At 33.4% G+C, this 24,774-nt stretch overlaps 10 protein-coding genes across 10 annotated transcripts; 5 read left to right on the forward strand and 5 right to left on the reverse strand.

Annotated features, from left to right (window-relative positions):
• Positions 1 to 2,723: 2,723 nt before the first annotated feature.
• EIN_177730 (hypothetical protein) lies at positions 2,724 to 3,871 on the forward strand (the record flags this gene model as incomplete). The annotated part of the gene is made up of 2 exons (XM_004260599.1): positions 2,724 to 2,901; positions 2,961 to 3,871. 2 exons carry the CDS (start codon positions 2,724 to 2,726, stop codon positions 3,869 to 3,871), a joined length of 1,089 nt encoding a protein of 362 aa, XP_004260647.1.
• Positions 3,872 to 4,048: 177 nt separating this feature from the next.
• On the reverse strand, positions 4,049 to 4,591 carry EIN_177740 (hypothetical protein; the record flags this gene model as incomplete). The annotated part of the gene is made up of 1 exon (XM_004260600.1): positions 4,049 to 4,591. One exon carries the CDS (start codon positions 4,589 to 4,591, stop codon positions 4,049 to 4,051), a length of 543 nt encoding a protein of 180 aa, XP_004260648.1.
• Positions 4,592 to 4,693: 102 nt separating this feature from the next.
• EIN_177750 (serine-threonine protein kinase, putative) lies at positions 4,694 to 8,381 on the reverse strand (the record flags this gene model as incomplete). The annotated part of the gene is made up of 3 exons (XM_004260601.1): positions 4,694 to 6,511; positions 6,569 to 8,327; positions 8,371 to 8,381. 3 exons carry the CDS (start codon positions 8,379 to 8,381, stop codon positions 4,694 to 4,696), a joined length of 3,588 nt encoding a protein of 1,195 aa, XP_004260649.1.
• Positions 8,382 to 9,747: 1,366 nt separating this feature from the next.
• Positions 9,748 to 10,611, reverse strand: EIN_177760 (proteasome subunit alpha type-5, putative; the record flags this gene model as incomplete). Its single annotated transcript, XM_004260602.1, has 2 exons — positions 9,748 to 10,477; positions 10,598 to 10,611. 2 exons carry the CDS (start codon positions 10,609 to 10,611, stop codon positions 9,748 to 9,750), a joined length of 744 nt encoding a protein of 247 aa, XP_004260650.1.
• Positions 10,612 to 10,870: 259 nt separating this feature from the next.
• Positions 10,871 to 11,380, reverse strand: EIN_177770 (hypothetical protein; the record flags this gene model as incomplete). The annotated part of the gene is made up of 1 exon (XM_004260603.1): positions 10,871 to 11,380. The coding sequence occupies one exon, from the start codon at positions 11,378 to 11,380 to the stop codon at positions 10,871 to 10,873; it is 510 nt and encodes a 169-aa protein (XP_004260651.1).
• A 282-nt stretch (positions 11,381 to 11,662) lies between these two features.
• On the forward strand, positions 11,663 to 13,204 carry EIN_177780 (anaphase promoting complex subunit, putative; the record flags this gene model as incomplete). Its single annotated transcript, XM_004260604.1, has 1 exon — positions 11,663 to 13,204. One exon carries the CDS (start codon positions 11,663 to 11,665, stop codon positions 13,202 to 13,204), a length of 1,542 nt encoding a protein of 513 aa, XP_004260652.1.
• A 112-nt stretch (positions 13,205 to 13,316) lies between these two features.
• EIN_177790 (adaptin, alpha/gamma/epsilon, putative) lies at positions 13,317 to 15,851 on the forward strand (the record flags this gene model as incomplete). The annotated part of the gene is made up of 1 exon (XM_004260605.1): positions 13,317 to 15,851. One exon carries the CDS (start codon positions 13,317 to 13,319, stop codon positions 15,849 to 15,851), a length of 2,535 nt encoding a protein of 844 aa, XP_004260653.1.
• Positions 15,852 to 16,090: 239 nt separating this feature from the next.
• Positions 16,091 to 17,338, forward strand: EIN_177800 (alpha-amylase, putative; the record flags this gene model as incomplete). Its single annotated transcript, XM_004260606.1, has 1 exon — positions 16,091 to 17,338. One exon carries the CDS (start codon positions 16,091 to 16,093, stop codon positions 17,336 to 17,338), a length of 1,248 nt encoding a protein of 415 aa, XP_004260654.1.
• Positions 17,339 to 21,819: 4,481 nt separating this feature from the next.
• On the forward strand, positions 21,820 to 22,644 carry EIN_177810 (hypothetical protein; the record flags this gene model as incomplete). Its single annotated transcript, XM_004260607.1, has 1 exon — positions 21,820 to 22,644. One exon carries the CDS (start codon positions 21,820 to 21,822, stop codon positions 22,642 to 22,644), a length of 825 nt encoding a protein of 274 aa, XP_004260655.1.
• Positions 22,645 to 23,449: 805 nt separating this feature from the next.
• On the reverse strand, positions 23,450 to 24,487 carry EIN_177820 (serine/threonine protein phosphatase PP2A catalytic subunit, putative; the record flags this gene model as incomplete). Its single annotated transcript, XM_004260608.1, has 2 exons — positions 23,450 to 24,248; positions 24,324 to 24,487. 2 exons carry the CDS (start codon positions 24,485 to 24,487, stop codon positions 23,450 to 23,452), a joined length of 963 nt encoding a protein of 320 aa, XP_004260656.1.
• Between the last annotated feature and the right edge of the window lie 287 nt (positions 24,488 to 24,774).

The following is a 24,774-nucleotide window of genomic DNA, read 5'->3' on the forward strand; positions in this document are numbered from 1 at the left end:
TCGGGTGTGTATCCACTTCCCTCTGCAGAAGAGAATTGACACCCACATATGGCGTGTTTCGTCGTCCAAAAAAGAGTCAAAGGAGAAAACATGTTTCATATTATGGAAGTGGTGTGGATATTCTTTCAAAGATGATAAAGCTTTATATGAGGAATTTTTTTAGTTTCGAGTTTGGCAAATAAAGTTGGTTTTTCGCTTCGGCTTTTTGTCCAAATATTCATTTTTGCCACAAATTGAAGTATGTACTATACACTTTAGTTATTCTATAATTATTTTGTGATACTCAAAACCAGTACTTGTAATTGTGTATGGCGGAAGAACGCTTTTAGACCTCAATAGAACTATGAAACTTTGAGGATTTTACGAAGAAATAACGGGGATTGTGTTTTTCTTAAACAATTTTTTTGTTGGGAAATGACTTGATTTGGTTGTTTAGAAATTTATTAAGATCATTTTTTATGTAGTCAATTAAAAATATAAATGTCGTTTTTTATCTGTTTTTTGTGTTATAAAAACGATTAGTGTCACCAAAGTATTATTGTTTTATTATTATAACTAACAAGTCAAGAACTGGCAAAGTTGACTTAAGGTTGGTGACGTGAATAACAATAAAGAAACAATTTCGATGTTCTTATCAACTAAATTGTTTTTTATAATAAAAATATAATAAAGCAAACTATTCAAGATTAGAAATTATAGTAATATGAGTTAATTTTTTATAGTTCTTGGGATTTGAAAAACATGTGTATGATAATAATCATTCTTAATAATAATTTTATATTATTTAAATAATAAGAGTTAATTATTGACAATATTCAACTTGTTTTTCATAATTTGAGTTTTATAATAAGAAAAAAAAACAAAAAGAGTTGTGTTTTATCAAAAATAAATGGAAAATAATTTTTATCAAAAAAAATCTGTTATTGTAAAAATAGGACAATAAAAAGTTACTATTTATAGTTCTTTTTGTAATTATTTATATTTACTATTTATTTACTATATTTATTATTATATTATTAAAATATTGAACGTTTACAATAATAATTTGCTATTTTTGTAAAATACTCAATAAATCTATATAACATAAAAAATAGAAATTGTTATTGAAAAACAATTCTTTTAATAAAATCAAATCACACTTTTTTAATATAATGAACTAATAACAAATTTATTTATTAAAACCAAAAATATAATATTACGTTCAACTATTTTAATTGAGCTTACAAATTCTGAGCAGTTTTCTCTTTGAATAATCAAAAAGAAAACTATCACACCATTTTTTGTTTGGTGTTTAATGTGATTGTCTATTTAGTAAGTGTTCACTTTCAAATATTTATTTTCACTGTTTATGTAACTCATCAAGTGTTGTATTCGTGTAATGACATGTTAAAACAAATTGTTGTAATCCATTTTTTTCAACTCGCTTTCAAGTCTTTCAACAGATAATTTATTGATTGGATTGCTTGTTATAATCATGATTGGAATTATAAATCAACTTTCTAAATTCCTGTCCATTTAGAGTTTTTTAAACAAAGAGTGATTATTTTTTTTCTGTTGAGTATGTTTTAGTAAATTATTTGTCTTTAACGATTGTAACATTAATAATTATAGGTAACAAAGGTGGATAATTTTGCAGACATAATAATGTCTATCAATCTGAAACATCTTTGTCATTGGTCATTAATGAGGATACATGGAATTGTCGCAATATGATTTTTGCCATAATAGTTAATGTCTGCTTTTTCTTTATTACTACTTTTTGGGTACAAATTGATAAAATATCCCCATAAAAGTTCCATTTTTACATTTAAATAATTTGAAAAAATGAAAAATCATTATATTGTATTTTTCTCTGGTTTTTTTGCAAGATTACTTAAGTCATTGACAGTGAGCAAACAATGACTCCAGTATTTAAATAGTCCAAAATATTTGGACAACGTTAATAAATGTGCAACTTTTCCAGACTGACAAGAGTCAGTCGATAAACGTTGTCTTATTGACAAAAAATAGTTAATTTTTGTTTTCAAATGGAAATTGGATAAAATTGAAAAAAAATGGGAAAAATATTGAAACAATAATTTTTGGTTTCTTCGAAAAAATTTCCCGAAATATTCCAATTATAATGGTCAAAAATTACAATTAAATTAGAGATTTTCACACAATTGACTATTCAAAACTGTGTAAAAAAGTATATTAAAAAATTTGTTTCTAAACTAGTTATCATAACTATATATATTAAAAAATAATAAAAAAGTTTTTCATTTTTTTTGAGGTTGTGTAGTTTCATATAACTAAGTAACAACAATTAATAACTCAAAGTTGAACTAATCGCTATTAATAACAAATACTAATAATTTTAGAATGTATTATGATAACTGAAAGATTTTTTATATGAATTTATAGTATTGATAAAAAATTGTTTTTATGAAAAACTAGTTTATAAAAAGAACAAATAAAAAATGATATTTTATCGGATTCTGACACTTATAAAAGAGCCCATATAACTATTATTGTGTAAAATAGTATTATAAAATAAACTATAATAATATACTTGTCGATTTTTATCCGATATAAAATCCAACACAAACTCTATTTTAAAAAACACAACCACAAAACAAAAGTGGCTCTTATTTCTTAATTCTATGGTCATCCTTAATTCCCGACATTTGATTTGAATAATAATGACACAGTGTAATATGAATTATTTTCAACTAAAAAACCAAATGCTTTGTTCTTCTATTTCTCCATCAATAGAACAAGAAGAGCGATACCTTCTTACTTCTACAACGACACACACACTTTTCATAGATAACTCAACTTCTCCACACACTTCATATTATGAGGAGTTAAGTCAGATCGAAAGGTATGTTAAATTGTTTAACTCAAATTCAGTAACAAAAAGTTTGATTATCATTATTGAGACTGAACCCATTCAAAAAAATTAAAAATGTAACAACAAGAGGATTTACAACGACTCTGCTGGAAAGGGGTTCCCTGGCATTTCCGCCCAAAAGTGTGGAGAATTTTAACAAACGAAACGCCATTATCTCTTTCGAAACAAGACACCACGCTCCTCCAAAAACGAATCAACTACTTCCAACTTCGCGACCAAACATTAGTCGAGCTCCATGAACCAGAGCTGACCTCTAAAACTCAAATTGATAAAGACTTACTTCGCAGTAATAAGTTTTTGAACTTTTTGTCGCACCAAAGAGTCATTTCATTAATGAGGAATATCCTTCTGTTGTTCTCTATCCGACACCCTGCGTCGGGGTATACTCAAGGCATGAGTGATTTATTAGTTCCATTTGTCACGGTCTTTCTATCCGAATATATTGCAGTGGACACCATTGTCAAATCAAGTATAGATATCCTCCCAAAAGACTTTCTCAACAATGTCGAGGCAGACTCGTATTATGCCTTTGACTATATCTTGACTAACATTCAAGACTATTACACCTATCAACACCAAGGCGTACAACAACGGATCGACCAAATGAATGACATATTAAAGACACTCGACAGAGACATATCCAAACACTTTGTAAGAGAGGGCTTAAATATTTCTCATTTCGCATTTCGCTGGTTGACGTGTTGTTTGTCTCGGGAGTTCTCAATCAAAGTGATACTCCGCTTGTGGGACTCTTTTCTTGCCTTTGAGAATGGACTTGGGTTTTCCACACTCAACATGTTTTGTTGCCTTTCTTTACTTGAAAGGTACAAAGCAACACTTTTGACGAAGTCGTTCACCGACTTGATTTATTTCTTACAGAACTTACCTACACAAGATTGGACTGACGATGATGTCATGAATTTGGTGACTCAAGCGTTTATTTTACAATATCACTTTCCACTCACTGATGACCTTTAATGCAGTATTTATCGATTTGTAAGTTCGTTGACTGAGTCGGATAACTAACAAGTAACTATAACATATTATTTAATCAATTGTAACTATATGGTATAGTTAAATTCTATTAAATAGAGTACTGAGAGTTCAAGAGACGGTATCTCGTCCTTAGTGACTCTTTGTGTTGAAAAACAACGATTAAATAAGATTCAGTTTGTCAAAGGGGATATTCTCCTCTATTTTAACAACTGGTTGTGTTACCGGCTTATCCATTTTCGTTGAGTCTTTTAACGGATTTGAAGTATCAGAGACTCTCCTCAAAGTCGATTGGCTTAGCTTTACTTTATCCAACACCTTTATCCCGTTCTTTTCAACCGATTTTTTCACTGTTTCTAATATCTCCATGATCGCCTTTGCCTTATCAAATGTGATTCCTCCCTCCGACATATTATTTGCTATTCCTTGCGTCAGTGCTTTCGCTTCTACGCGCAGTTTGATCTCATTCGGCGCGTCAACAACGGAGAAGTCCAAGCCTCTTTTCGCGCAGAACAGATTCGCAAACGCGTCCAATACTTTTCGATCTCCTTTATACTCCAGATGTGCTGTATTTGAATGGTTATATGCAGTCGTCTTCTTCCCTCTGAACTCGCATATCATACAATAATATATATCGCCTTGTTTGAACAGCAAATGGTTCTTCTCGATTTTCCCTTCACTTGGATCTTTCCTCAACACACTCATTTGACCTTTCACAGTTTTTTTATTTAAAGATCTTATTCATTTCTATTAAAACCTGACACTGATTTTCTCTAAAATAAAAGGTTAGAAAATAATAAAAGTGGTTTAGTCGTCTTCAGCGCCTGCTCGTGATGACATTGATGCCTCCATACTCTCGTCTTGTGTCGCAGTGTTCGTTGTCGTTTCTGTTTTCTTCTCAGTGGATTCGGAGATGCTTTTATCCTTCGTATGAGTATTCGTTGATCCCGAGTGTTCTTTATTCGAACTCGACTTCGCGTCTTTATTGATGATTTTAAACACACCATCGAGCATCACACCAACTTCCTTGAAACTTGGTCTCTCACTCGCCTTATGTTTCCAGCTCTGCTGAATGATATCTTTGAGTAGACAGTCGTCAGGAATTTCAAGTCGTTTATTCCCTCCAACAAATCGAATAATAGAGTCCGAATCGGGGAATTTGGCTGGGGGATATGGATCGCTTCCAAGCCAGATCTCCAACATACAAATCGCAAACGAGAACACATCGCTCTTTAACGTCATCTGGTCTTTTCTCGAAATCTCGGGCGCCATATACACGGGCGTACCAATCTGTTGAAGTGCAATCTTCCCGGATGACTCTATGAATGATCGTGACGTACCAAAATCAGTGACTTTAGCAGTGATTGGGTCATGCGGATTCTTCGAGTAGACCAACACATTGTCCGTCTTCAAATCGCGATGCAAGATGTCGTTCTGATGGAGATACTCCATACCTCTTGCAATGTCTTGGCAGAATCGGATCTTAAGCAAATCAGTAAGAGCGTTCGTTTTCATGAATTTCCTCAGTGACCCCAATGGACAGAACTCAGTGACTAAGCACAACGTATCAGTCGTCACTACACTTCCAATGAAATTGACGATATATGGACATCTGATACGCTCCATCATCTCAGCTTCTTGCATGAAATTGGGTAACAACTCGGCTAACCCAACCAAATCGGTCTTCATCACTTTCACTGCAACATCGACTCGTCTCCATTCAGCTCTGTAGACAATACCAAATGTTCCTCCTCCAATGGGGGGGTGTTGCAAATGGATTTCTTCATAATCAAGTTTCGTCGACAACGCAGACTCAACTTGTAAGTTCAAATAGATGTGGAACTTCGACACTCTCGACTTCCCCTTCTTTTTCTTCTTCGAGTCTTCTGAATTCGACTTCCCCGAGCCACTCGGAGTACTCTTCGATTTGGAGGGCTGACTTCCTTTCTTCTGCGAGTTCTTTTGTGACGCTGATTTGTCAGACGATTTCGATTTGTTGTCCGCATTTTCGGAATTTTGCGAAGACTGTGAGTTGTGCGCAATCAAGTCGGGATTCGCCTTTTTAATATCTTTCATGATATTCTGTAACTGTCCATATCGAATTGTGATTGGTACCTTCTCATTCAACACTGTCGTGCACTTCGCCATGAACGTGATATTCAAAACTACTTCTTCTCCAGATCGAATAGTCCCAGTAAATGGTTTACACATGATTTCATACTTCGTGTAATCTCCAGCATGGAATGTGAAGTGCATCGGATCCTTCCACGTGTTCTTCAAGGTGACTTCCGTCGACACTGGTTCGTTAATCTCCGGTCTCTTATCACCAAAGTCGATAATCTTTGGTGTGAATTTGAAGTATGGATTCTCCTTTCCATTAATATCAATATATTGCGAGTTAGTCTTATCAAATGGAATGACTGTGTTTTCAAAAATGACCATCTTCGCACTATCAATGTCCTGTCGGATCTTTTTAGTCAACAAGTAGTGCATAGTCAGACATATAATAACACCCAATATATACATGACCATATACACTATCGCTCCTATACCCCAAAACAAGAAATTAGTCATTGCCGGTGAGAGTCTTGTACAGTCGGCTTGTTTATGACCAAAGTAGTCATCCTATGATATTAATATCAGTGTTTTAATGACATATAAAGTTCTCAAAATATAACAAACTTGACACTCACATTCGATGCATCCATCGCCTCCATCACACTCTTCTCCTTCATCCCACTTGCGATTCCCACAAGTCGCGGGAATACAGTCGAGTCGCGCCTTGGCATATTTCGTCGTGCCATTGACACAAACACAATGGTCGCATCCAAGTCCGCCATCGCACTCTTCGTAGATATCTATCTTGTTGTCGCCACAAGTCGGGACAGCACACTTCGTCACTCCACCAATCGGCATTTTCTCGGTCCCATACGCGCAGTTGCACGACGCAGTGCACTGCGAATCCTCGTACCCCGGCACACTCAAATCACACTCTTCATTTGGATCCAATCTTCCATTGCCACACAATGTGCATCCACCGTCTTTGTAGATATAGAACTGATCAGTGAAACATTCGCATTTCCCAGAATATGAAGAGCATATCCCATGTTCACCACAATCCAATGGACATGTCGTGTTGACTTCCAATTTGATCTCTGCCGAGTACTCTTCATTAATTCCAAGATACAAGTAATACGTGTAGTTCTCGTCAAGCGTCACTACCATTTTAGACAACTTGGAATCAGCACCACACCCATCACTTCTTGACTTGATGCACTTCGCTTCCGTCGAAGACTCACAGTTCACGCTCCCTGTCTTATCTGCAGCTACTCCAATCAAGTCAAGAGAAACATCGTAGTTCTCCGAATTACAAGTCGATATCAAAATTGTTTGTCTTGCGCCCTTAATTTTGAACCAAAACCCTTTGACCAAGTCCTTTGAGCAAATTGACCTTGAGTTGATAGTGTGCTCAAGATTAAAAGTGTTTGCATACCCATTCCCAGCTATATCATTCCAATCAATTTCATTGAAATTGGTGCTGCACGGGTGTACCATAGCAGTGAAATATATAGTAAAGTCCTTCATCGGAGCAGCAGCGTACTTCGAGTGAATAAATAAGTACTGCGTTGTTCCAGAAACTATCCAAGTCACTACACGAGGCGACAACACATATTCACTCAACCCACCATTTCTATATAAACAGTTCACTTTCTCCTTCAAGAGAAACCCAGTTAAGCAATCTTCTTGAATGACTATTCCATACTCCGTTCCTTCTAACTGTTCCTGTAATTGAGCCAAAACTAAGTCGTCTCTACTGTACCTCTTCTCAAGCTCTATCGAGACATAAGTGCTGGCAGAAGACTCTGGTAATTTGATTTTCAGGTATTGTCCGTATGTATATGGCTTTGTTGGGTGGACGTATCGGGAGCATCTGTTGATGAACAATTGTGTTGAGTTCAGTGTCTTCACTGTTACACTTCCACCTTCGATCAATGAGCCAAGGTCGATTTCATAACTCTTTTTCTCTTCGTCGGTGAGTGCTTTGTACTGCGCAGATTCAAAGAAATCGCCGCACCCAAGGACATCAGTTTCTGGGTTGACCTTTTTACAAAGGCCTTCACCATACCACATGTGGTCATCATCACATCCTTGGCAATCGGACGTATATCCTTTTTCTGTATCACATATCTCACAGACATCAGGAAGAAGACATCCAGTCTTGCAAGCATCACCATACATACATGATATGATACACCCCCCTTTATGGTCTGGGGTATACCCGTCTTTGCATAAACAGTCTTCAGTGCAGTTCGGGGTTCCGTCGCATTCTTCATTGTATGAGTCCCACTTCTTGTCACCACAAATTATTTCTCTGTTAAACTCGTCTTCACTGACATCCTTTCCCATTGCGAGTGTAAGTAACAGCGTCACTAAAAAATAGCTTACTATCAGTATTCGTAAAAAAGAGAAGTAAAAGCACAAACAGCTGAAACATTTGTTTACTTTTTTGGATTGAGTTCTGTTATATATATAAACTATTTTTAATTTATATAAATTCAAATCACAATGTGGTTTGTATTATTTTTATCACGAGGTTTTTTAATTCATTGGTCTGCAAAATCAAATTTTTAATAGTTGTTTTGTTAAATAATTTATTATTGTTTAAGGTTTTCTCAAAATGTTCAACAAAATAACGAAAACTTTTTTTTCCTTTGAAACTGTCGTTTTGGGAAATTGGTGTTTTTAATTCCTTATATTATTATTATTATGATTCTTTTTACCATAAATATTGATTTTTTATTTTTGATTCTAAGATTTACATCTATATTAAAAACATGACAATAAGCACAAAATATTTTGCACACTTTTTGTCTAATAAACGGGATATCTTTGATTTCTTTCTTTTCATTGTTTTTTTAAACGTAAATTATTTTAAAACAAAACAAATATCTTGGTGTAAATTTTAGTAAATTAAGATTAAAAACATCACTAAAATTGATTCATTTGTTTTTATCTTTTTGGCTTAGACAATGTGATAAAAAATTAAAGTGGTAATTATACTATACAATGATTTTATTTATTATAGTAATTAGTTTTATTGTTTTGATTTTTATATATTTTATTAAATAAAATAATAATCTGGATATCGAGTTAAAAACCAGTTTTTTATTATTACCATACAAAAAAAATTGCCGAAATGAATTTGTTTTGTTTTCTATACGAAAAATAAATAAAAATAATAAATAAAAAATAAAAAAAAATAATAAAGTTGATATTTGGGGACCTACATTGACCACCACCTTTACCAAAAAAATATTTGCCGCGAGTGTTTTTTGAAGGAAGTCCATTTTTCAGCCACTGTTTGTGCGTCCCCATGTCACCCACTTTCCCTGTCCGTACTGTGTGGACGCGGATGTGGTTCCCCCCCGCTTGCGGGGGGGTCAGGGGGGGATCCGCGCCAAGGGAGGACTTGGAAAGTGGGTGAAACGGTGCACAAACAGACTGTTTGAGTGTGTCTTCAGAGCCTTCTTTTCAATGCTCCGTCTCACTCGGTTTCCACTGACTCGAGGTGAATTTTCGGCATTTTTTGAATTCGGGAACCAGACCTAATATTATCCCAGTTTCCTATTTACTATAATTTTAATTTGAATATGATTCGAAATAGAAAAAATAAATCTATTTTAAGAGGTGGTGGTCAATGTAGGTCCCTGATATTTGTTATTAAAAATTAGTAATTAGTTTTATTTTATTAATAATGTAGTTAACCATTTTTTTATTTTTATTTAATTAAAAAATCTATTAATCATATATTTATTATATTTTAAATTGAATCTAAACAAGTAATACGTCAAACTGATAACTTAGATGATTTCGTCTTTAATTTCTTTGATAAGTGATTCAATGAACTCTTCATTCATAACCTCAAACTTTTTCTTCTCAACAGTAACAAGCGCGACCTCGACGTTTTTCGCAGATAACTTTTCCTCCATGACCTGTTTAAGCGTGGAAAGTGCCAACACCTCCGCCTCTCTAAGGGTCATCTCCTTTTTATACTTCTCGTGTAAGATGCTCTGTGCGGCCTCCGTCCCGGCTCCAGTAGCCTTCGCGTAAAATTCCAAGAACATTCCACTTGGATCTGTTTGGAACAGTCTTGGCCCTGTTTCGTCGACACCTGCTACCAACAAGGCGACGCCAAATGGTCGACTCATCATCTTTTTCTTTCCAGACCCCTCACCAAATCTCAGTGACAAATCGCTGATTGCTTGAGACACGACCTCGACGTTAATTGGTTCGTCATACATGAATCGATGGTTTTGTGCCTCAAGACGAGCGTTGTCGATTAACGTCCTTGCGTCGGCTGTTAAACCGCTCACTGCGGCTCCGATATGATCATCTATTTCAATAATCTTCTCAATGGAGCTGCTGATCATTAATGGTGACGAAATTCTCTTCTCGACAGCAATAACAACACCCTCGTTGGTTCTGATACCGACAACAGTCGACCCAAGTTTCATAGCCTCGGTAGCGTACTCCACTTGGAACAATCGTCCTTCAGAAGAAAACGTGTTCACTCCGTGGTCGTTCTCATTTCTATTATTTTAGTTTTTTCGTGGTTTAAGTATCGTTGAAATGAGAGATAGAGTTGCACAAGATTGCGTGTGTGGAAAGAACGTCACAAGAACAACAAAATAAAAAAATAAAAAAACAAACTTTGTCATAAACATGGCTACTTCTTTGTAATTTTTAAGTTTTCTTTTGAGGTTTTTTTATTTTTTCTTTTTGATTTATTATTATAACATGGGTCTTAAATTAATAATTATACTATAAAATCCTTCTCTTTTTTTTGAAGTTTTAGATTTTGGGAAAACTTAAAAATAAATTGTACAGTAAAAACTTATCAAATATCGACGACTCGAAACTGTGGAGCTTATGATGAAAACAAGAATATGGTCAAAATTATACCGACAATCAATTTGGGTAACTTCATTTTTTGGCATCGCCATCCACATCGAAAATATCATCAAGCTCCTCTTTTTTTTCTTCTTTTATTTTTTCGTTTTGTGAATTTCTCTCTTCTTCGTCCTTTTCAATCTCCTCAATGTTCTCCGTTCCAACCTCTTCGTTGTTTTCTCCTTCAAAATTGAGTTCCTCCTCTTCCATTCGTTCCAAACCTTCGTTATTCCTCAACCAATCAACAATTATTTCGTTTTTGCCAAGTCTGTAAAACTGCGAAAGAATTTCTTCGAATGGAATTCCGGGTCTGACTGACCGTGCCCATGCTTTATACAAGTCTAGTAAATTTTCTATATTTTTCATTGGATCTGTGTTTTGGTCCACAAGAAAATTATCTATAAGTTTTTTTAGTCGAGGAAGACCAGTCATCTCATCCATCAAATCTCCAACCTCAACTTTCGTTTTGACTCGTGTTGAAATTTTTTGTTGTTGACTTTGACTTTGGTTTTGTGTTTGGTTTTCTTCTTCTTGTGTTTCCATTCCTTTCACTTTTTTAAAGTTCAAAAAATATTATTTTATTGTTAGAATATTTATTATAATTATAATTTTAATTATTAATTATTAATTATTAATTATTAATTATATTTATTAATTATATTTATTAATAACATAAAAAAAATAATAATTATAATTTATGTTATATTCTAATAAAATAGTAATTGATATTTTCTAGTTTCAGTGTAGTTTCTATTAAATAGAATTAGTTAAATTTACTATTTATAAAAATTACTTGTAACAAATTAAGAAAAGAACTATATTATTATGTCTGGCATCATCTCCTCCATCAATCGCTATTTATCAAACAATTTGGTTGATTGTGCTTATAAACTTTCTCGTTTTGTTTATAATCAAACGCCAACTCCCGACCTTCGTTTGTTATATGGACAATGTTTATATCGAACTCATCGATACGATGAATGTCGTGTTCTCTTATCGCCTATGACTCAAACGGAGCAAACCGTCAACTTGTTATCGCTGTGTTGTATCGAAACAAAGAATTATGCGACAGGGATTTCAAGTTTATCGCAATACATTTTGTCGCATCAATTTCCCATTTTATACTTTTTACTTGGTGAAATGCACTTTGCACTTTTCCATCGCAACGAAGCACTCAAATGTTATCAACTTGCATTGTCACTTGACTCTAATCTTCTCTCAGCACATCTCAGGGTCATCGAATTGGGCGAACCAATATACAAATCAGTCGTTTCAAAAAAGTCGACGACAACGCCGTCAGACACCTTCCCGCGTCGACGACTTTTCCAGTCCGAAATTTCATCGCAACAAACCGACAACAATTCGTTGGAACTGTTAAACGTGTTACTCCAATTAACTTCCGTAGTGGAGAAATGTGATTCGGTCTCGTCGTCTAAGTTAATTAAAGGCGACTTTGCGTGTTGTCTGATGACTCTCGACGGGATGGCCCTTGCCGCTCAAATCACTTTTCACGAACACAACTACCCCGTAACCGTCGCTATATGTCGGGAAGCCATTAAGAAGTACCCACAAGCAAATTTGATATACCCAATATATGCAGAGACTCTCTACTTGACAAAAAACGCTAAGGAACTTCATGCACTTGCGATGAAAGCGGCCAACAATAAATGTCTGAAGGAAAATTGGACGACACTTGGGTTTGAGGCTTTACTGTTGAATAAGACGGAAGACGCTGTGAAGTGTTTTGAGAAGGCTCAAGACCTTGAAAAGAGTGTGTTTAATGTTGTTTGTCTTGGCAAATCTTTGATGGAAGATAAACAACAGGAGGACGCACTGAAGTGCTTTAGAAGTGCCGTGACGTTAAACCCTAAAAGTGTAACGGGGTGGTGTTATATAGCAAAGGCCAGTTTATCTTTAAAAATGATGGACGAAGCATTGAAAGCTGGCGAGACTGCAATCAGTATAGAAACAACGGTAGACAGTTTAATGGTGAATGTCATTATTTTGATGAAGGTGAAGGACTTTGAAAAGGCTTTGAAATACTTAGAAGAGCTTCTTAAGATGAATAAAAGTGTTGAAATAGAATTGAGACATGTAGCCGTCTTAGATGCTTTAGGAAAACCCAAAGAAGCTTTTGAAGAAGTGAAAAAGCTTCGTGAGAAGAATATGAATGAGGTCTTAGTGAGAATAGTGTATGCGCGAATACTCAAGAAGATGGGATTAAGCCAGTTGGCTATTGAGGAATACACAACACTGAAAAGTATGTTCCCTAAGAGCGCAAGCGCAATTCAGAACGAGATGGATAGACTTGGGAAAGGAAATATAGGTGAGGAAGTCATCGTCTTTCCGGAGTGGATTGGGTATTAGTAATAAGTGAATTCTATAGTTACAAATTATAATAAAACGATATTATATTATAGTTAATTCATTTGAAAAATAAAAAGCCGATAAGAACTGTTAGATCTAATTTGCTAAGAAAATGAAAACATTTAAAGACAACGTGAAGTCGTCAATTAAATTAAAAGCACTCATTCGGGTTGTTAAGAACTGCAAAACAGCAGAAGAGGAGAGAAAGGTGATTACACGGGAATGCGCTGACATTCGAATGACTATGCCCGACCAGAAATTTAAGAATCGGAATGTCATGAAACTGATCTATTTGGACCTTTTGGGATATAACACACAATTTGCACAAATCGAGTGCTTAGCACTGATATCGTCCGATGTGTTCCAAACGAAAAGAATTGGATATTTGGCATTGGGACTTCTCTTGGATGAGACTCAAGAAACTTTGACTCTTGTGATCAATCACCTCCAGAAAGACCTTCAAAGCGATAACTCTAATATCGTGGAATTGGCACTGACAACCATCGCTAACATTGGAAGTGAAGAAGTCTGCCAAGTAGTTTCTCCGTACGTCGTCAAAACATTTAACTCGAAAGACAGAAACACTTTAAAGAAGTCTGTTGCCGCTGCTTTACGAATTGTTCGAAAGTGTCCTGATTTGGGGGAACAATACATCAACCCCGTGTTAAATATGCTGAAATATACAGATGGCGAGTTCATGTTGGGAGCAACGTGTTTAGCTGAGGAAATTGTGAAAACTCCGAATAACAAAATTTCCCTTATTAATGTTATTCCAACATTGGTCACCATTTTACATAAAAATTTCAAAGGAACTTTTACGGATGTTGGAAGTCAGGGGTTTGTGTGTTGCAATTTGATCAAACTTTTGGAGAAGTTGGTCGTCGAGAAACACATTTTGGGGTTTGAGGAGATCATTGGAGAAATATTTGTGAGTATTCCCCATAGCGCAATTGGCATTGCTGTTGGTCTCACTGCGACAAAAAGCGTGTTCAAGATACAATGTGATGAAATTTTGAAAGAAATGGCGATAAATTATTTGAAAAGAATGGTGTGTTCTGATGAGAGCAATTCGAGGTATTGTTCATTGCGACAAATTGAAGAAATCATTGATGAGCACAAAGATAAATTGGGTGACATGTTACCTCGTCTCTTGTTGTTGTTACAAGACGAAGACACCAACATTCAAAAATTGTGTTTGAGAATAGTGACGAAATTGGCTACACCAGAGAACGTCAAAGAAATTGTTCAAAGTTTGATTTTGTCATTAGGTGAAGACGAGGGGTACACAAAAGAAGCTTCAAAGAAAGTGAGCGAGTTGATAGAAATTGTGAGTGCAGATGAGATGTGGAAATTCGATTGTTTATTGGACAGCGCAATGCAATGTGGAGAGTTTTTGGATGATAGTATTACGGAGAAAATGATCAGTTTGGTGCAGGCGTCAAATATTCAAACCTTTGCGACAACAAAATTATTTGCAATTATTCAAAAGTCGCCCGGTGCGGTAAAACGGGCGACCATTTGGTGTGCTGGCGAATATTTTGATCTTCTCAAAGAGGTCATACCAGAAGTTAAAATCATAGAAGAGATCATGAAAAGTGAATGCGATGAAATGACTGTAATTGTTGCGTTACTAAAAATAGCATCACGACATTCCGAGCTTGTCAGAAACTGTGTCAAAAATTACGTGTGGAAATACAAAGGTGGTCATTCGATATTAGTCAATCAACTCTGTTCCGAACTTGAAAATATTTGTAGTGGAAATGTTACTGAAAGTTGGGGTAGAATGCCAGTGCTGAAACCAAGAGAAAAATATGTCGAGAAAAAGGTTTTAATTTCGTTAAAAGATGAAAAAGAAACAAAAAACAGTGATATTTTGAATTTAGAGAAAACACATCCCATTGCGACAAAAACTGTAAAATTCCAAAATGAAAATGACGTTGCGATAAAAGTTGATGAAACTAAAAATGTGCCAAAAAGTGAAGATATTTTAGAGATATTTAACATGGCGAAAAACACGCAAAATTTGAGGAAAAGCACTGGGTCAAAGTACGACATTTTAAGTTTGTTGGACGACAAGGACATTCAAAAATCACATAGTGAAGCAATGACTCCTGTTTTCGATTTAGTTGGAGATACTCAAAAAGTCAAAGAGCCACCCAATCTTTCAACAGAACAAACTATACCAATAGTACAAGAAACAAAAAATGAAACTATACTTCCTGAACCACAAAACGAAACGACTCAACCAGAAACGAAATCTGAAGAAGATGATTTTGAGTTTACTGATTACGTTGCGCCCGTAGTGAAAGAAAGACGTGTTGAGGTATTCTCAAACGAAAATGTCGGAATGGCGTTTAGTATAAAACGAAGTGGGAATGGGTATCAAGTTGTTGCACTCTTTTCTAACAAAACAAATGAAAATATTTTGAATTTACAAATGAGAGTTGCCGCTCCACGAGGTATTTCTATTGATATTCAACCACCAGATGAAGAAATTTTAAAAGCAAATACTACAGATGGATTTACTCAAGTGTTCACAACAAATGGAAGTGTCAACGGAAATGTTCCTGTGAAGGCAAAAGTCGAATACTCGTTCGGAGGAAAGGTCGTCACGTTCCAAACAACACCAGTCATTCTTAACGAGTAATCCATTTTCGTTCCATTTTTCCAAGTTTATACTTTTTGTAGGTTATCTTACTATTGTATATAGTATCTCATTATTTTTGTGCAAAACGAAAAACCTCAACCCCAGAAAAACTCAAAATATAATTATAATTAAAATACAATTAAAATACAATTAAAAATAAACAATTTCAATCCGAAATCTTGATTTCAAAAATGGAACGGTTCATATAATACAAAACTATATAATTAGTTGGTCATTCGATGCTTTCACGTCGTGATAAATTTAACTATGGAAACATATATCACATTTTAGTCGACCGCTTTAGTGGCGACACCGAAACCACGTTAGAGAACAAGCAAAACTCAAATGACTTTTTAGGGGGTACTCTTCGTGGTATAACAAGTCGAATGAAGTACTTAAAATTACTTGGGACCACAACGATCTTTTTATCTCCGATTTACCAGAATCATACAAAGGCTACAGAACAATACCAACCATATCACGGTTACCATATCGTTAATTTCAGCGAGGTAGATAGTAGATTTGGTACTAAAGAAGACTTCTCAGCGTTATGTAGAGCAGCACATGATAATGGGATTTCGGTCTTACTTGATGTTGTTCCGAATCACGTGTCTTGCTATCATCCTTGGGTCGTTGACGCAAATAACAATATCAACAAAGAGTACCTCGAGTGGTACTCCGACGGGACTCCTCAACACTTTTTAGACTGTCAAGAGCTCTGGAAAATTAACGCTGGAAATCCGGTAGTCAAGAACGCGCTGTTCAATGCGTTTTTGGAGTTCTTCGAACTTGGCGCAGACGACTTCCGAGTCGATCACGCGATTGGGATGACGCGGAGTTTCTTCAAAGAGTTGCGGAATGTTTTGAGAGAGCGCGCAAAGGCTTTAAATCGGCCAAGACCACTCTTAATAGGAGAAGTCTGGTTTGGGGGATGTGAGTATCGAATACTTGAAACGATTCGAATGCCAATGAAAGGGATGTTGTGGTGGATCTCATATTTTGGGTTTGATGGAATATGCCAAGAATTGTCACAGATGATGTATATAGGTGCTTTAGATGGAGTGTTAGATATCCGTGGATGTATGATGATAAGAAGTTATGTATTGAATGAAGGAATGTATAGATATACTCCACTCTGGATCTTTAAAATAATGATGTGGTTAAGAAAACTGCTCTATCCAAGATCGTATTTATCGGGACTATTTGTTGATAACCATGATGTCGACAGAATCATGTACACTATGGGAGGGGATGTCAAAAAGGTCAAGAAGGCTTTCGAGTTTGTCAGAAATGACTCGGAACCTATGATCGTGTATTATGGCACAGAAATTGGAATGTCACAAGTCGCATCGAAAACACAAATCGGGGACATCGCTATGAGAGCACCAATGAATTGGTCACTCACGAAAAATTATGGACAGAGCGAAATGTTCGATTTCATGCAAACTTGCTGGATGGAGAGAAAGGAAAAGGCTAGAAGTAATTAATTTAATAATTCTTTTATGTTTACATTAGTTATAATATAATTTACTATCGAACAGGGTCGCCGTTTTGATACTTTTTGGCTCGTTGAGGTTTGGATTAATTGGCAATTTAATAATTTCTGTGGATTAAAATATTAAATAATACATAATAATCAAATTGCCTATTAAACCAGTTTTGATTGAGAAAAAAATAAAATTACACATTTTTGGGATTTATAGATAAACTTTTCCCAAAAAATCATTTTATAAAAAAAATATTTAAAGTTCCCATTATTACAATTTGAAAAATAAAAACACAATTAAAGAAAAATTACCTTTTCATAATAAACACGCACAATCAAACATTTATTTCAAAAATAAAATAAATGGGAATATTTAAAAATAAACGGCGAAACGATAAAAATGGTAAACAAAAAAACAACAACTTTTCATAATCAATTCAGCTAATTTATCAAATTGGGGCGTAAGTGCTGTATTTGCTATGATCATCATTGCCCTCAATATATCATCTGACAGTTGGCTTCTGAAATTGGTTTTTATTAAAGAACGTGCGGAAAATCCTTGTTCACATGAATATGAAGTCATAAACAACGACAAAGATCTTGATGCTAAAATGGAGAGTCTTGGATAATTAACAATAAATGTTTGTTTGAGGTATTCATCGTTGAATATCTCATTTATTGACATTCTAATGGTGTAATAACAATCGGGATGTGTCATTGGATTATAAATATGTTGTTTTAATCGTTCAGTAGAACCAATTATTTCACTTTCAACTGGTTGTTTTTTCCACAACAGGTTCGGTTTGTGGTCTGACAACGATCTTTTTAAAAAACATTTTATCACAAGAAAAAAGTTCAACTTCGTTTTTTATTTCGTAATTGTGTTCATTGACAAAAAGTTGAGTAATGCACGTCATATTAAGGAAGTCGTCCATAAACAAAAGTTGATCTATTTCAATAAACCTTGAAGCCAACTGTTCTTTCATAGTTATAATAGCTGCAAGATGTATAGGAATAGTAACTTCTATTTTGTTTTTTGTTACAAATGCGTTTGCAGTTGGAAGTAACGAATAATCATTGTTGCGCAGTGAGTTTTCAATTTGGTCAACTTTGGCCCTCAGACCTTTATTAGTACAATATAGTAGTGGATATTCTCATCTTTCTTTTGAAGTCGCAAGTTAACATTATTAAATATTGTTGTCAAATCGCGCAAAACACACAAATCAAACAAAAAATACTTGTTCGATATTGCCCATAACAAATAATCACATAAAGTCTCATCGCGTGTCACTCGTTTTCTTTCTTCAACTTCTCGAAATTCTGGTGTTCTTTCGGGGCAATTTGGATCGACTGGAGTTGGAAGTAAAACTATACTTTTTGATTTAATAATTTTTAGTTGTTTTTCAATTTTTCCAGTTTTATTGACGTTTTCATTTTGAATTTTTATTAAGTTTTTAACTCCAAACCTAATAGATTTATACCCATCTTTTTCTCCCACATTTTCCTTTTTTGTGTTGTCATTTTGTTTCATTTTAAAGTTTATACTTTCTTCTTCTAGAACAATTAAATTAATTTTTTCAATGTTTAATTTGACATCCTGGTTAAGATCTTCTGTTTTTAGATACTTGTGTTTTTCACTCAATTTAATTTGCAAAGAATCAATACAAACAGTTGAAAGTACCAATACAATTTCAGGTAAAACAAATAACAAACGAGTGAAACTTTTTTCGTTTGAAAACCAACGTATATCAATGTTTTTTTAAAGACCTTTCATGTTTTTTGATTTAAGTAATTCTTTTAATTTATCTCTTGCTGTCGCACTTTTTCTAACTGCAGTAATGATTTTAAATATTACAGTGGCAATTGTGTGGAATTCTTCAATTTTTGAAAGATCGGAAACACCAAGAATACCTCCATCTTTAGCTCGTATCTTTCTTTCTTTCCTTTTTTTCTTTTGTAGTTTCTGTTATCATACTTTTGGCACATAATGCTTCTTGGTGAATAAAACATTTAATAAGATTTATTTCGTTGATTTCACATGCAACTAAACATGATCTTTTTATCCCCTCACTACAAACCACAAGTGCACCATTATATTTACCAAAGTTTGAAGCGCAAGAGTATCCCGTCAAACCCGCAATTTTGTTTAAGTCAATATATTTATGAAGGATATATAATATTTGTTTTGCAATTATTTCACCAGATTTTTCCCAACATTTTTGAAAGTCCAAAATTGACATGTTGATGTTAACCTTTACATCGGTGTATCTTACAAATAATATAATATAATCATCACCTCCCCAATCCGTTGTGGTATCCACACAAAAAGAAGTGGCGATACGCGTTGACAACACGTTCCTCATCATTTCATCCAAATTATTTCCAATTAAAAGGGTTCTTTCTGCGAGAGTTGTTTTAGATAGAGGAGTTGAATTGTGTTGGTCTTTATCTTTGAGTTGTTTTGCGATTACTTTTCCGACAGCGAGAGGAAGAAATTTTTTGCTTAAATCAAAAGCACATTTGAATGAACGTTTTATTTTTTCGGTTGTACTTCCATTGTTTTTGTTTGTTTGGTACACCTTTTTATAGAGTTCGTTTATTTTGTTCATGACAATTTCAGAAGCCTGTGGACGACCATGACTCCAGAAGTGTCTGGTACAGTCCCATTTTACTTTTGCATCTACTTCATGTGAATATCCACAGAGTATGCACGAACAATTCTTACCATCTAAAAAGAAGAAAAATTTTCTCGTGTACACTTCGTCAAATTCAGAATTTTTTTCTGTATCGGTGTAACAAAATTCTTTTTGTGACTTTAACATTGATTTTTGAGTTTGTTATTTTAGTTTGGTTTTTGCATTGTTTTTTAAAATGTTCCTTTTATGTTTTTCATTGTTATAATGATTTTATTGACTATTTTATGTTTTTATTGACAAAATACAGTCGACTTTACCAATAATTAAATTTATGGTTAAATGAACTAATGATTTATTTTTATGTAATAATGAATTTTTTTAAAAATTATTTACAAAACCACACAAAACTATTCTTCAAAAAACTCAACTTTATTTACTTTTAAACATTTACCATTATTTTAGATTGGTAAATAGTTTCAAGTATATGCAACGTGTCAAGAAAGCGTCTCTTTGAGCGTTGATGTAACTATAATTATAACAAAAAAACTATAAATTAATAATAAATATTTATTCCTCATGCACGGAAAAAACTTGGTTTTTCCATATTGAACGCGCTGATAGAATCCCGTTTTCCACACTGCTATCGAATAATTAAAAATGATTTAATTATATAATTAAATGTTGTATTATATATAATATAATCAATCCAGTATATATAATTAAAATAATAAAATTAGTTTTAGTTTAAAGATATCGGTTTAAAAAAATTATAATAAAGCTATAAAGTTTAGTTTAAATGAGTTGAAACTATTATTATTTAAAAAGTTAACTTTTTATTATATTATTTAAATATTTTTAAAGTTTAAATATAAATAATAAATTATTAAAATCATTAAAAAAATAACTTGAAAAAAAATCGACAGAATATGACTTTCTTTATTTAATTCTAAATTGTAACTATACTTAAACAATAGTATATTAAAAATATAGTTAATAACTAAATTTTAATTTTGATTTCAGAACAAAAACCCTGAAATAGTAATAAAAAAAAGTGACAAAAAACAATTTATTTTTTAACACAAAACGAAATTTTAATTAAAATCAAAACACTGGTAACTGTCTTTTTGATTTTTTGTTTTTTTAATTATTATAAAAAAAATTACATATGTTTTTAATTAATAGTTTAATTAATCATTGGGTTTAGTTTATTTATTATACCAAGAAAACCAAACTACTTTTTGTTTTGTGTCTCCTGATTTTTAATATCATATCATATTTATATAAATTTATATGTATTATAATTATATTATATTAAACTATATACTAATTGATACAATCACTATCAAAAAAACAAATGGGTGTCATAGCATTTTTATTAGAACATTTTATTTTTGCTTTTTATTTCAATATCTTTAAATAATAAATAATAAATGAACAAATATCAAATTATAAAACAATTAGAAACATTTTGTAGCCCACTTTTTCAAATTAAATTGTATCAGAATTTGATTGTATTTTTTTGGAATGAAGACGATTATAAATCATACTTTGGTTTTAATTTATCTCAAGATATAACAAAGAGAGTGCGAGTTCTTGTCCAGTACATTAATATAACGACAGAAGATTGTTATTGTCTCGAAACCCTTTCGTTATTTTGGTATCAAGAAAGCGAAAAAAGGGGTTTAGAGTCTGAATTTAGACTTTGTAGCAAAGTGAATGGTATAATATAAAGAACTGAATTTCAACACTATATGATTATATGCCTTCTCTCCACGTCTTTTCTAATTTTTTGAGGTTCTTCAATAAAGACTCGAACAATCACTCAAAAAATTTAACTGACGATGAAATGCTATATAAAAATATTTTAAGTAAATTCCACGTCAAACTCTCTGTTCAAAAAACGTTCAAGTTGCTTGAAGTAGTGTTTGATGTACTAACAAGTGAAAAAGGACCATTGTTTGTAAAGTACTTAAAACACAACCAAACTAGTATTCATCAAATAAGGTATTGTATCAAGAATTCATATGTCACATTAATACTGTGTGACTATTTTGAAGCGTATTGTGACATCTTAAGTCACTTTGAAAGTGCTAATCACTATGTAAATTGCTTGCAATGTGATGCAACCCAAATTGAATATTTGAACCTTCTTATTCAATCATGGAAAGTACTCTCAAGACTCGACTTCGATTTGTCATGTGGAAGGTATGAATGTACTTTGATTCAAAAAATATTCTACGAGCAATGTACAGTCTATTGCAAGACTCTAGACTCCTGGACTAAACTCATTGGAAATCTTCCTTTACTCGAGTTCAACCAAATTGATACATTGAGACGTTCAATGAAAGAAATAGATGTGTTACGAATTGACTTCTTCAGAATACTTAAATCAAAGTTGATCACTAAATACTTCGGAACAGTACCGAGACAAGTCTACATCCAATTCACTACACTTAACTGTCTCTTAAGAGAAAAGAGCGACAGACTCATCATCAACAAGTCAACTAAAAAAATTGACTCCGATATAAAAAAGTTTAACGATCAAATTCAGAGCGATCACTGTTCAAACATCAACAAGATGATCACGTTCGTTTCATTTAGATACAACAATGTTTACTCAAGATTCGTTGTTGTACCAGAAGATGAGTTCAATTGTAATAGTATGTATTAATTAATTAATCTATTAATCTTGTGCCATGAATTTAATATTTGTATAATAATTAAAAATTATAAAAAACTTTTTACTCTTATTTTTTTGATAATAAAAAGTTTTATAACAAAAAATCTATAAAATTATTATATTTTTTTGTACAATAGAATTGGATTTTTATAATAAAAAAATTATAATAAAAAACCATAATATATAGCGTTTGGTATTAGAATTAAAAATGTTTAATATCTCGTTTTGTAAAACTAAAAACAAAACAATAAAATGTTTTTCACTCATTTTTCGCCTTTTTAGATTTCTTTTGTTGAGTACCGACGGGTTGCCACTGAAGATAATGTGCCGTCATATACGGCATCGGTAATGCGAACGCTACCAACAGAAATGCAAGTCCTATCCCATCAATGTAGAGCATCACAAACACGTCTTGGAACACCAACCCAACGATAAACGCAAAAATCTACTCGTTAATTTAAAATTATATTTTATAGTTTTCCAAACTATTTTTTTTGTTTCACAATTTGTGACCCGCTCATCAATAAATCGAGAAAATTGCGTCTAACAAACAGTCATTAGAGGTACAATCCAGTTGGTAGCTCTGTCCAAAATTTTTTGTCCCTCGAAGTCGATTGGTGGAATGCTGAATTGTATCATGTTCATGTCCGATCTTACAATTCAAGATCTATCCCATTTTTTTCAAAGAGATGAAAAACATATTTAATAACAAATTTAATAACATTATTAATAACATATTTACAATATCAAAAAAGAAAAACAATTTAAAAAACAAAATACGACAAAGCTTTGAAAATTACGAGAAGAAATCTGGTACGGCTCTTGGAAGTTCGTCTCTAAGTGGCTTCCAGTCAGGTGGCATAGCAGACACGGGTGGAGCGCAAAATTGGTGTTCCTTAATAGACCCATCGACGTCGACCTCGAGGAAGCAACCCAAGTTATTAAACTCTCCGACGAAATTAGCCGCGCTCCATATTGTCATCATCTTTTGGTTATCTGAGACTATTTGTCCGAGTGGTTGTAGTGAGTTTGTATTGATAACTTTCTGATATTGTTTTCCTTGAGCGTTTGTATTGTTTTTTAAGAACGTTTCGACGTCAGCTTCGGAGAAAGTGGTTTTGTCGGTGCGTTCGAACCATTTGAAGTACTTCAAGTACTTCTCTTCTCTCGACTGAGTGATTAAAAAGTAAGTCAACATGTCCGTTTGTTTCATGTTTTTAACTCTTGGGAAGACTTGAATATTAGATACAGTCAGATTGGGTAATACCCCGCCGTGTGTACAGAAGTATTGTCCTTGGACATCTGCGGCTAATGGTAAGTAGTTAAAAGTGTCGACTATCATCTTGTAGACGTGGTCATTCCCATACTTCCTATAACACTCAGAATGAAAGCCGCCAACTTCACTAAACATTTGGATCTCATTCATCCCTCGAAGAAGAGTCAAACGATTCGGATGAAGAACTTTGTAACACATCAGCATCACGTAGAGCTCTAACCCATATTGCCCAAAATTAACATAATCACCAAGAAACAGATAATTCGAATAAGGTACCTTCCCAGCTATGTTAAATATATTTTGAAGGTCGTGGAGTTGTCTGTCTGTAAGTTTGTTACAACGGAAAAAAATGCTTTGAGTAATGGTTTATATATAGTTTAAGTATACAACAAACCCATTTAAACACCCGACAATCGTGACGGGGCCAGTAATGGGAACAACATTTTGCTCACGAGTATAACAAAGCGTAAACTGTCGACACACTTCTTTTACTACATCCTCGTGAAGAACTTCAAGGTCATTCAGTTTCAATATACACTCCTCCAAATTCGTCGCCATCTCGTTTTTCAATTTTTGAGTTCTGTTTCTTTTTAAGTTGGGATTCCCAGAAAATGTTTTTGTTTTGGTTTTTATTTGAATTGATGGATTATTATATTAATTATTAAAAATATATTATATAATGTATTAAAAATAATAAATTAATTTTCTTTCCCTTTTTAAAATATTTATGGTATTGTAATAATTTTAATAATAATTATTATATATTATATTATTAATTATTATTTTATGGTTTTCAATAAATAATATTATTATTATATTACTATTAACAGTTATTATAAATTAAT

This window comes from Entamoeba invadens (assembly GCF_000330505.1).
Source record: "Entamoeba invadens IP1 unplaced genomic scaffold scaff_1105074725183, whole genome shotgun sequence".
Classification (NCBI taxonomy): Eukaryota; Evosea; order Mastigamoebida; family Endamoebidae; genus Entamoeba; species Entamoeba invadens.